General features: G+C 34.1%; 2 protein-coding genes across 2 annotated transcripts; one reads left to right on the top strand and one right to left on the bottom strand.

Moving 5' to 3' along the window:
• Positions 1–165: 165 nt before the first annotated feature.
• On the top strand, positions 166–748 carry LOC111019780 (uncharacterized). Its single transcript, XM_022296234.2, has one exon. It carries the CDS (start codon positions 273–275, stop codon positions 570–572), a length of 300 nt encoding a protein of 99 aa, XP_022151926.1. The 5' UTR covers positions 166–272; the 3' UTR covers positions 573–748.
• Positions 749–2,583: 1,835 nt separating this feature from the next.
• LHCA2 (photosystem I light harvesting complex protein) lies at positions 2,584–4,180 on the bottom strand. Its single transcript, XM_022296086.2, has 4 exons — positions 4,019–4,180; positions 3,727–3,941; positions 2,864–3,378; positions 2,584–2,781 (listed from the first exon to the last, which is right to left on the bottom strand). The coding sequence occupies exons 1-4, from the start codon at positions 4,072–4,074 to the stop codon at positions 2,764–2,766; spliced, it is 804 nt and encodes a 267-aa protein (XP_022151778.1). The 5' UTR covers positions 4,075–4,180; the 3' UTR covers positions 2,584–2,763.
• Between the last annotated feature and the right edge of the window lie 8,624 nt (positions 4,181–12,804).

Here is a 12,804-nt window from a genome sequence, read left to right as displayed (position 1 = left end):
TAACGTGGCGTCCTGAATTCTGATTTAATAATTTCTCCATCAAAACTCCAAAGGCAGCTTCACTAAACTCCAAAGTTTTTCTCCAATTACTTGTTCTCTCAAAACCACTAACTGCACCTTCGTCTACGTGTTCCTCCTTCTCACCACTTTTATTCCCCCTTTTTTTATTTTTCAATTTTTTTTCTAGAAATTAATATCGCCCCCAAAAAAGATCTCCCTTCCGCTTCCAGTTCCCCATCTCTCATTTTTCTCTCATCCCTAATCCCTCAGAGATGGTTCCGATGGTGCTGACTCAGCTCGCCACCGGCCTCAGCGTCCTCGCCGGCGCCGTTTTGGTCAAATCGGTGATGGACCAGAAGCCCATGGCCGGGCCCTTCCCCCGCTGCCCCTCCTGCAACGGCACCGGCCGTGTCGCCTGCCTCTGTTCCCGCTGGTCCGACGGCGACGTCGGCTGCCGGACCTGCTCCGGCTCCGGTCGCATGTTCTGTAGCAGCTGCGGCGGAACGGGTACGGGTCGCCCCATCCCGGCCCAACTCTCCGTTCGCCGTACCAACCACCCCTCTTCCTCCTGATTCCTTCTCTGCTCACTCACTACTGTAATATCATCTATTCCCTCCATTAATTCTTAATTTAGAAAAAAAAAGGACTGTAATTTTCCTCTCTTCACAAAATTAGTAGCTCTGGAAATTGGAGTTGTTGAGTTACAACGATTCATATAGAAATGGATACTTTTCTTTAATTATAGCAATTATTCTTTCTGTATAATCTTCTTCTTATTCTTCTCTATTCTCAATTTCCCTCTTGTTTCGCAACCTCTAAATCTGCATAATCTGTTTGAGAATGGTGCTGAGATTTTCGTTCATCAATTTAAAAATCTTCCCATGGTTTATATTGATGTTGATTACAGAAAAAAGTTTGCAGATGATTGGAAGAACAGTGCATTGAATTTGAATCCAATTTCATTAATTCGATTATTATGGTTTAATTGCAGCTGGCATTCAGACAAGACAGATAAGCAAGATCATAATCTTTAATGTAATAAATCGAATTAAAATTTTAATCATTGAATCCAATCCAATGTATCGCTCTAGTGTTTGTTTTGTTTTTTCTGGTTCTGGGTTTGATGGAGCAGGATTATGCTGAGATTTTTCTTGTAAATAAAAATTAATAGAAAAATATGTTGCTTTCCTCATTCGCTAAGGCATTGGCGAGGAAGGAAAAGGAAGAGACTGTTGAACAACTTGCAGATTAAAAAAAGGAAAATTTTGGAGTCAAGGTCTTGATTTTTAATATATGGAAATTGCCCATTATGTCTTTTAGTATTTTTATATGCCATCGGTTCGTGGTATCATTGACTATTTCATTTCATTTTTCATTTTTGAATTATTTAGATTTTCTTTTCCACATTGTTATTTAATGCTAGTCTAACAATTTTGAAGAAACTTAACTGTCATTGCTCAATTGTTTTTACAGAGCTTGTGGAACGGCTCAATCACTGTAATAGGGGTGTAAGCGACTCGGTTAGGTCGATTTGATGTATAATCGAAAATCGAACTGAGAAATATAGAATAAATTATTAAAAACCGAGCCCGTATCATCTTTATCCATAGTTCAATTATTTTTCTTTTCCTTTCCCTTATTTTAAGAGATATAATTAGGAAGCAGAGAATTCCAACACTAAATTTATTTGTTAAATTAAGGGATATAATAGACCTTTTTCATGAACTTAATGTTGCATACAACTATTAAGGCACATATTTGCGACCAAAAGGTCGTGAGGTCGATCCCTTCTCCATCATATTATACTAAAAAAGAGTTAGCATAAAAATATCATCGTACACAAAATTTTGTCTTAATTGGAGGAAATGTAATAATTGTATACGTGTTTTGTTTTTAGTACACCAGTAATAAATAAAGTAAGAATTCTTTCTCACATCTCATCTCGTCTCCTAGAAAGTTGCTTTATGACCAGTTAGATTTATCTAATTTGACAAAATATTAAATAAAAGTTAAAACTTACAATTATTAATATTTGTGGGTTTCATCTCAAAATCAATTGGCAAGGAGAGAAGTAACTCATGTCTATTATAAACCATTATTAGGTTCTTCTTTTATTAACGTTAAGAACAGCTGTACAGCTTATCTCAAAATATTAATTAAGGAAAGTTGAAACATATGTGTGTATAGAATGTGTAATATAATAAATAGGTATGTAGAAGGTTTCCCATGGTAGAAAACTCTTGGGGGTTGACTCCACTCGTTGACCCTGCTGGGGTTTTTTGAAACTTTGTGGTCAATATTTTTAAATTTTTATTATAGATATAGGTGAATCTATAAAATATGAAGACGAGAGGATTTTTATTCCATATTCTATTCATCATTGGTTAATTATTTTCATGCTTTGCAGTAATTTTAGGTACGTCCTCGTCCATCTCGTCAAAATCTCTGGATATATTTATAAAACGTAGTCGTATTATGGCGCTGTTCCTAATAATTTTTAGTGGGCGAAACATTATTTTTAACCATTTCAATTTTCGAGAGTAAATGGGCATTTTGAAGTTTCCCTTGTAGAATGCAAAGGCATATCTAAACTTCCTTGATTTATGTTCTCATTTTGTACATTAAATTGATAATTTGCATCATACACAGAAGACATAAACACTAAGATTTCAAGTTCTGATTAATACAGACTTTTTTTTTCCCTCAGTCACAAACACACCGCTACGTCTCCTATGCTCCTCAATTTCTCCTCCTTCACCATCTTCACTTGGGTGTGAAAGCCTGTAACAAAAAAGAACAAATTAATAATGGACCACCTGTTTTTAATTTAAAAATATTTATAAGATGTGAATTTTGAACTCACGGCGAAGACGGTGGCGTGGCCGGGGTCGGCGAGGTGGGCAAAAAGGTTGTCAATGGGACCGGTGCCGGTGTAAATGTGTTGGAACCACGCGCCCATGACCGCCAACATCGCCAACCGCCCGTTCTTGATCTCTTTCGTTCTCAATTCCTTGATCTTTTCGGGGGAACCGCTGCCCCATCCGAGCGGGTCGAACCAGAGTCCGCCCGGGTACCCGACGTCGGTTCCGGTCAGCTTGTTGTTGGGGAAGATCGGGTCGGTGTTGACGCAGCCGGGTTTGAGGATGTCGGCCCACCGTCTGCCCTCGGCCCAACCGATGAAAATGAGTTCCACCACGAAGAGCGTGGTGGTGTCGGTGAAGTATTCCAATTCTCCGGCCGAGTACCACGACGGAGTGTTCAAAATTCCGATCTTCGTCAAGAATTCCGGGATGAAAATTCCGGCCGCCCCCAACATTGCCCACCGGCAGTGCACCAGCTCCGCCTGCTGGTTCCATCTCAGGCTCTCCGGATCAGAAGCTGGCAGTACATTTTCATTTTTACCTCCGTGAGAACTTATCACTTTTCTAAACAAAATCCTAAACTTACCCTTTTGTATATTTTGTGCTAATTTCTAAACTTAGATTTAAGTATTTCTTGACCCATTATTCGATGCTAAGTCAGTGATGTAGCAAAATATCGAATACGAAATGGGTTCAAATTGTAATTTAATTTTATCCTTTTATCTCATATTTATATTCAATTGTAATCCATTATAACTAAATTCCAGTAAATGTATAAACCACCCTCAACCTATAAACTTAAATAGATAACTTGATAAATTTAATTCATATATATATATATATTAGATATCTAAAGAATACTTACAAAGACCAAGAGGATCGAAGCCAAAGTCACCGGGGAGGCTGCCATCGAGCCATGGAGGAGGGGTGCTGCCGGGGAACCAGAGAGGTCTGTTGGGGTCGGCAGCGGCGCACACCGTAGCCGACCGAGGAGCAACGGCAGCTGCCGTGTACTTTCTCAGCCTCAGCTTCTTCCCCGTTACGAAATTACAAGCCTTGGGGCACCCATTCTTCTGGGAACTGCAACAAAATTATGCTCGTAATTAAGGTTGAACCGTTAATTAGTAATATGGGAAATTAAGATAAATAAAACTTGCCTGGATGAAGAGATTGCGACGGCGGCAATGGCGGAGGAAGCACAAGCCGAAGCCATTTTGGGTGAGATCTCTGATCACTTGCCTCTGCCAAATGGTAAAATTGGTGTGGATTTGGATTGAAGAATGAATCTGTGTTTGTTAATGTACGCAGGGGCTTATCTGAATGGATAGGAGAGGGAATATGCAATTGGCTGCTTCACTGCCACGTGGCCTAGAGAATCTGATATCCGCCACGTCCACCTTGACTCGTCTCTGCTTACCTGGAATAATCTCAAGCTGTGGCTCTCGTTTAAAGTCCGTGCCAGTCATATCCCTAAATATCGTCTCCAACCAGTATCCAGATTCAGATTTTCCGCCACGTGGCTCTCTCTCTATGGTTTCTTCAATAATCTGTCAAATTTTGGGGAGTACGGTATTATAAAACCCACTATAATTCTAGATTCTAAACTAGTGAGTTCACATCGTTAATATCTAATTAGAATAATTTATTATTTTATCTTAACGAATCGCACCTTAATTTTTAAAGATGGCGATGTAATTCTTTTTAAAGAGCATACCATTTAGTGTAACTTTTTAACCTACCATTTTTAGAATAAGTTATTAATGTTTTGATGAGTTTGATTATTTTATGATTAATGTTGATTTTAATATGGCCTCTTTCAATTGCTAAAGTACTTTTTTTTTTGGATCTTGTACCATATTTCCGTTTCACATACCTAAAACTAAAAGGAGAACATTAATGAATAAATTTATAAAATAGAGCAGTTTTTAAAGAAGATTATAGATAGGAAAATTACCACTTTTGATATAGAATTCTTAAAATTATTTAAAAATCTTGTGCATGTTTTTATTTGTCAACTTATTCTGAAAAAAACTATAATAAAAGTAAATGTAATAAATAAAGGTAAAATCAGTATTATAAAAAAATAGAAATAAAATTAGAAAACTTTAGACATTTTTGAAATTAAGTTTAAAAAATAGCCCTCCGAAGAGAAAAAAAAGACCAAATAGCATTATAAATAATAGAGGCCCATTTAAAGGTGAGCCCAAAAGGTAATGGGCTTTGGTAAAGAAGAAGCCCTATTTGGTTATACAGGCTTGTAATTAGCCCAGCCCAGCAACAGCTGAAGATCTCAAAAGAAGAGATTAAAAAGGAACAAATAAATAATCATGGTATATTGGGTAAGAGAGATGAAGCAAAGAGAAGAGAAAAGAAAAAGAAAAAGAAAAACGGAGTGGGATGCCACAAATTCTGTGGAAATCTCACACTCGAAGCCAAAATGATAACACCCACATGAACACATCCAATTAAGGTTAATCAACACACAATCTTTTACTTAAATTCTATTGAATGATTGGATTTGGATTTAGATTTAGATTTGAGGGGTAATTGAAGGCAAAATTACAAGAAAGCACCCATCAAATAAAGTTTGGTGGATGAGTGAAAGAAATCAACAAGGGCTTTTTAAGGAACCAAAAATGCAAATGCAAACTGCAAAGCAAGGTTGTTTCATTTGTTAGGAACTCGGCCAGCCTTAAAAGGACAGAATTATTTTATTTTATTTTATGTCCTTTTTTTTTTTACTTTTCTTTTGCTTCAAAATTCAAAAATATGCGTTCAGACTTGGAGGAAAGGCTTTCTTCCTCTTCTTTTCATGCAATGCAGGCAAAGGCATGCATGTGATACTTGTTCCCACCATAATCATGTCTCTTTTTTTAGCATTTTTTCTCTCTCTATTTTTTTTTTTTTTAAGAAATTGACACATTTTTCTTTAATTTCTTTTGAAAAAGGAAATTCTCGTACCGTTTTATCTACCGTAATGTACGAATTCCCAATGATGCTTTCTTGTATGTTTGTGACATGTCGGGAAAATCATTCGATTTTCAATGCCCTTTTACACTTTTTTTCCTAGGTGTAATGTAAACACTTCTTACCATTCACACAACAATTAATTTCGGTTATTTCAAGTTTGTTAGGCAAGAAGTGGGATATATGTTTGGTTTGTAAATGTGAAGGAAGATTCAAATTTCCAAATTATATTTTAAGGCTGAGAAAAAGATTCTTTGTGACACCAATGAAAACCATGATTTTTGTTCATTTACAATTAACTTGCATTTTCCTTAAAAAAAAAAAATTAACTTTGCATTTCTATCCATTTAGTTCCATAAATTGATCACTTTCCTACCAAAAAAATTATGAATTCGAATTCGACTCCCATAATATTATTGCTTTCAAAATAATAATTAATCACCCAACAGAGACTACCTCTTATTATCATAAAAATAAATCATCCAAATCTTAAAAATATGAAACAATTTCCTATATATTTTAGATTGTTTGATTAAAATATACAATTTTTTTAATTGCTATGGAATGACTTTTAGAGTAGATTGAAGTGCAAACCTTTAAGGAATGAGCAAGATGTTTTAATCGAACTGCTATACTCATCAGGATTGTTCAAAAAAACTATCCAAAAAATTTGATCAATCAAAACCAACCCATACAGTTTTGGACGAGTTAAATCAAAATAAATGAAAATTCTATGGATTGAGTTGGTTAAGGACTCACTTAAATTAAGTTTGGGTGCCACGAACTTATTATTAATTTTGAAGCAATTTAGTTTACTCACCATCAAAATTATATGTAGTCATATTTATTTTAATCTTTTTTCATTCAATAATTCTAAGACTTTTAAAAACAACTGGTTTTAGTTCTTGTTTGTATTTTTCACTATATAAATAAATATCTTGATTCAATGTTAGACAATAGCTAAATAAATGTCTTAAGATATTATCATTTAATTTTTTTATTAGTTTTTCTTTTATTGTACAATCCTTTGAATAATTGACTCGAATAAAATAATAGTCGGGTTGGGTTGAGTTTATTATTTAATAATAACTGTATGGGTAACAAATTTACAATCTAAACATTTTGATTGAGTCTAAAAGGTATCTCAATCCAACCTACGTACACTCTGATCGTTTGGCACACTGTAATTTGTAATCATCAATCAAATTTTCTAGATAATAACTCCATTATTTCTTTAAAAAATCTCATTTATGTGAACACGCACCAAAAAAGAAACAAGAAAAACGATTTTTTTTAAAAAAAGAAATAAATGCATTACTAATACGTTTTCCAAACAGTTTTCAAAAGGAGAGAGAAAAAAACTTGTACAACACGTTTAATTTATGGAGATTCGAATTCACACTCTCTTGATTGGCGTTATACGCTAATTATCGTTTAACTATGCTTGTCCAGGTAAGTTTGGTAATTCTGTGTAAATGAAATTAAAATATAAAACTATTTATTTACATGACATGTCGTCGAATTAGGGGTGGGGGCAATAATGGAAATTAATATAGATGGCGCAGTCTATGTAATTTTGATTCATATTTTCAGAAGTTGGCTTGCGGAGTCAACAAGCGAAAGAGAAGACAGTCTAATCGCGAGGCAGGCATCATTGACTGAACTCCCATCAATTATCCAACGATACGGCAACGAAATTCTGCGTTTTGCTTTCAGAAATTTGGGGAAATAAATGAAAGATAATGATTACCTGCTCCGACTTTGGGTAAAAAGTTGATATTATATTGTCGGATTTCCTCTCAGGTTGGGCTCACAAATAATGTCAAAAAACGGTGCGTTTCTGAAGATTTTGATACACCACTCACTCATAAATCATAATGTTCCCACATGCCTACATTTTCCTTTTCCTCTGCGGTTCCAACTTCCAAATAATGTGGGACAAATTGACAAATCTATTGCCAATTATTAATGGAACCAATTTCGAAAGTTTTATGAGTAACTTGTAAGAATTTTATCAAAACTTTGCATTATTTGGAATACAAATAATTAATGCCCATACACCCCGAGTGAAACACAATGTAACGTTTATGATGAAATTTGGACCATGATCCTGTCCACCCCATTGCTCATTTTCCGGGTTTAATTTTTCTTAATCAATGTTTTCAAAAATTAAATTAGTTGGCAAACTTATTTGCATTTCGTGATGGAATCAAGCTTTTTAAAACAACTAGTAAGAAACACGTGCGGTGCACGTGAAATTTCGTAGTTTTTATTTCAATGTTTAAAAATATAAAATTTAATTAAATAGTTAAACTTTATAATATAATTTGGTTTTTTTTTATCTCTAAATGTTTACCTCACCAAGTTTTTTCGTATTTTCAATGTTTATCTCATAAAACGTCTCAATAATTCTCATCACACACTAATGAGGTTAGTGTAACTAAAAATATTATTCTTCAATTACGTAAATTTTTTTTCTAAAAAAAACACATTCATGGATTTTTCATCTTTTTTTCCCTGAACATAAGAATACATAAAAGTAAATACAACTTTGTTTCAATTTCTTATTTGAGTCATTGAAAAATAAAATGACAAAAAAAAAATAGCGAGAGATAGAGATGCGTTGAGGGCAGCCGTTCTTTACCATGTTCGAGTTCCGGTCCAATTCTTTGTCATAGCTCGCGGGGAATGCCAACCGTAGCCATGTTCCGATGGATTGCTCCGGCTATTTTCATTTTCATCACACGATGATCACCTTTCCAAGGAGGAGGTCATTGAGAGAGTTCTCGCAGTTATCAAGTACCATCTCAAAGTGGATCCGTCCAATGTGATTCGATCTTATCACTCATTTTCACTTTCCTTTTTTCAGTTGATTGAGTCGTTTGGAAAAAAAATAACTAAAAAAGTTGAATATTCAATCAAACAATCTAACTAAATATAAAAAAACACAAGACATTGACTAAAGAAGAAAATTTACATACCGAAAGAGAAAAGAAACTCAAGTTTTGATGAAGAAAAAATTGGGAGAAAGAGTAAGAAAAAACTCTATATATAGTTGTAGAAAATAAAAAGTTACGAAATTTTTGAAATTCTTTATTAATCATAATTCAAAATAAGTTATAACTTTTTAACATAGAAATAAAGAGACAAAACACTCCATATTCTAACACTTTATATTCTAAATTTTGAGATAGAGAGTTTATTAGAAAAAGAAAATTAATTTGAGAAATGTAAGATTTGTAATTATGGAGATTAAATATTTTATAAGAAATGAAAAAAAAAGAAAGTGGCGTGGAAGGGGGAGGAGGAGAGAGTGAGAGAGAAAAATTTATATTTGAAGTACAAAATTACCCTCAAAATATTTATGGGAATGTTGAAATTAAAAGGGTAAAATAGGGATAAAAAGTTTCTCCCTATAGTCTCTTTTATATATACTATAGATAATTCTAACCAAAATTAATTAGTTTGGTCTCGTTAATTGATATTGAAATTAAAACCCTTTGTTTAGAAACAATCACGGAGTACTTGACATAAGTTTTCAGCAACAAGAAACAAACCCTTTCGAAATATCATATTAATTGGTTCTACTAACCCTCTTTTTTCAAATGTATATCTCACCTTTACTCTTTGGTTTTGATGATTAATTTATCTTGCATTGTCGTAGTTGTTAACTTTGTCCATAGTATAGTAAATTGCAAATAAAAATATTATATATCAATTAATAAAATACTAAAGCTTGAAACATATATATTTCCATTGGTATATATTATTTCTAATACATTTTTCATATGAAATATTTATATGAGAAGTATACTAAATTATATAAACATGGAGATAAACGGTTTTTTTAGTACAACATATATATGGGGTCGGGGATCGAACTCACAACCTATTAATTGAACATATATGTCAATTATCGTTGAGTTATGATCGTTTTGACAGAGATAAACGATTTATTATTCTTAACACACTTTGATATTGTATTGATTAGCATTGAAATGACATTTATGGATCGGAAGTTGAATTAGGGTATCAAATAAGCTACAACCAAATCATACATTTGAGACCACGGGAACTATGAAGATATGTTGGTATGTGACATGGCATCACACAATGACTTTATCTTTTTGTGTCTTTTTGTAACACTTCATGTCCTATGTATGGTTGAAAACCAAAGGGCTCAAATGGAAATTGCTGTTTTATACGTGTATAGTTAAAAAATACAAACATATAATAAGCGCACAATAGTACTTCTTCTGTTTAAATTTGGTATATCAACTTTCATATTTATTTTGTTTGATATCTAAATTTTTTTATAAAAATTATATTTTAGTCCAAAATTACATTAAAAATAAAATCTATTTATTTCTTGATATTAATTTTTTACTTTTATAAATGATATATTCAACAAAGATCTATTTGACGAGTATGTAAATACGCTTATATGGTAACAAATAACTAGCAACTGCAAATTAGAGCTCTAATAATCTCAAATATATATATTAGATAGGTGGGTAGAAAAGAATATATGATTTTTTTAGTACTTGTATATATAAATACAATAATATAATTATTTTAGTGTGGTATATATAAATATTAAAAATTTTGACGTGGAGCGGGGAACGTATTCTTCATCTCCATCCTCATTTAGGTGGTGGGGAAAAATTTTTCCCCATCCCCACTCTCAGGAAATTTAAACCGGGATTTTCCGCCCATTTAGACGGGTCTCAGCGGGGACGGTCCTCATGGTGAAAATGAACCTCCCTATCCTGTCCCTTTGAAGAGTGATCATCTCTTTTCTTTTTCTTTTTTTTTTTGTCATTTTGATTTTCGTTTTCATCTCATTTTTTAGATTGTAATTTTAGCGGAAAAAAAAGTTTCCATTGTGTAAACTGTCTTTATGGATTTGCGACGCGCAACAACCAACTTTCTTCTCTAGAAGAGAAGAATGAAGTCTCCACCGATTTCGATTTATATGGTTTTACAGGTCACCCAAATTCATATATAAGTTGATATGCAAAAAAAAACAAAAAATTGGATTATGGACTATTTTGTATATGATGGAACTATTGACACCCATAGCACTCATCTATTCAATTAATGATAATTTAATTCCTTATATTATTTCTAAAAAAAATGGCTTTTAAAGGAATAAATATTTTTATTTTGAAAAGTCTCCATGTTTTACCAATCATTATTCCTCTAGGTAGTCTAACATCATTTTGTATTTAAAATTTACAAATTATTAGAGTGAGTGAGTTTCTATTTTTAGGTCGTAACAGTTTGTAAATCCTGTGTATATAATTGATCTATTTACATGGCCTTTTATGAAAGAATGAAATAAGCTAGAATTGTCTCTCTCAAAGCATCTATTTTTTAAAAATTCAGAAAGTAAGTGAGAGGTTCAAATATGGACCTATTGTTTCCTTTTTTTTTTTCTTTGAATAGAAATTTGGAGGTATTAGAGTGGGAATAATTTGGGCATATATCATTCGAGGGGCACAACAAATGAAGTGGGTAACTCTCAACTAAACACAGAAGAAGACAAATTTGAATTGGATTAGTTTTGATAATGGTGGAAGGGGCGAGCTGAAATGGGGTTTTTAAAAACATGGAAGTTTTCTTGTTATTTACGTATGGTTTGGTTTGCTCCAATGAGGTGCAACTGCATATCCTTTAGGCTGAAGTGATGCAAAATTTGCCCCAAAACCCTTTCTACTTTAGCATGATATGACAATTACAAATCGATAAACCCCCCGTAAATTTAGCATTATAAACCAAAAACAAAACCCCTTCGAAATCTGAGTTTCTTCTATTCATTTTCTTTTTAGCCTGTCTGCTTGACTTTGACCCAAACCTGACCCCTGTACTAAGTAAACAAGCAAAGCAATAATAAAATAAAATAATAAGAGTAGAGATTTATTTGGCTCATAAAATCAAAATCTGCAATGATATCGAGAGGTTCTTTAGATGAAAACAAAAGTAAAATCGTGAAAATTATACTAAAAACGACAAACATCATACAATCGCGAAGATACTTGTTCACCCGATTGAGAAGAGATTTTATATTTGGGGAATTAATTATTAAATTAATAATAGAAAGGGGAAGTGTGGTAAGGAATGGGATATGGAGTGGAGCAGAGAATGTTAAATGACTTAAAAAAGACTCAAACGTGCAAGGGAAAGGGGGGCCACTGGGCATGGAGAGGAATAGTGAATAGTGAATAGTGATGGATGGGGCAGTGCGCACTGCGCAGTGAGATTGTGCACGGCTTACGAGGCCGCCACTGGCATTGCCTTTGGCTTTGGCGTTGGCCCCAATTCCCACGCTGCCAAATGCGTTAAGCAACAAAACTTATACTTCCCATCATCCCCATTCCCCATTCCCCATTCCCCATTTATGTTTATGCCTTCTTACGCTAAATTCTCACCAATCCCAATTCCCTTTCATTAACCATCTTTAATTGCCCTCTTCCTCTTTTCATTTCATTACTTTAAATTTTAATCCTTTTTTAATCATCATGCAACTTTTGGATATACACAATCCAGTTGAGGAAAGTGTTGTGTTGTGGCTGTGGTGAGAAATCAATGTATTTCTGTTCCACCAACTCCACAGCCTCCACAAGCTTATCGGATAGGCATGATCCATCTACGTGTCGAAAGGAGATTGGTCGTAGATGTATATTTTGAGGTGACAGAGCAGCCAGGTGGGAGAAGATGATTGGCTGGGAGGGGGAGTAGTAAGGTTATTTTGGAGTTGGAATTGGGTTCACTTACCATGCACGTAAAGGCTGAATTTGTTCTTTGTCTATGGAGTGGGAGGCATCAAGCAACCTTCTCACTCTCACTTCTCCCCCTTGCTTGCACGGCCAAACGCTGATGAATTGCAAACCCTTCATTTTGACTTTTCAATTTCCATAAATGGCCTCTTCCTTCACGTCCACCCAACTACTTCCTTCCGGGGATGTTTCTGTCA

The sequence above is a fragment of the Momordica charantia genome (assembly GCF_013281855.1).
Source record: "Momordica charantia cultivar OHB3-1 chromosome 9 unlocalized genomic scaffold, Mcharantia_2.0 BLBB01000009.1, whole genome shotgun sequence".
NCBI classification, from domain to species: domain Eukaryota; kingdom Viridiplantae; phylum Streptophyta; class Magnoliopsida; order Cucurbitales; family Cucurbitaceae; genus Momordica; species Momordica charantia.
The sequence above is the reverse complement of the archived record's forward strand: the minus strand, read 5'-3'. Positions and strand labels throughout refer to the sequence as shown.

What these genes read in the sequence shown, in the direction of transcription:
- LOC111019780 (XM_022296234.2), top strand. Translation starts at nt 273, where the DNA reads ATGGTTCCGATGGTGCTGACTCAGCTCGCCACCGGCCTCAGCGTCCTC.
- LHCA2 (XM_022296086.2), bottom strand. Translation starts at nt 4,074, where the DNA reads ATGGCTTCGGCTTGTGCTTCCTCCGCCATTGCCGCCGTCGCAATCTCT. An exon ending in GTCGCAATCTCTTCATCCAG is followed by an intron (nt 3,942 to 4,018) that starts GCAAGTTTTATT and finishes ATTTTGTTGCAG; the next exon opens with TTCCCAGAAGAATGGGTGCC. An exon ending in CTTCGATCCTCTTGGTCTTT is followed by an intron (nt 3,379 to 3,726) that starts GTAAGTATTCTT and finishes ATGTACTGCCAG; the next exon opens with CTTCTGATCCGGAGAGCCTG.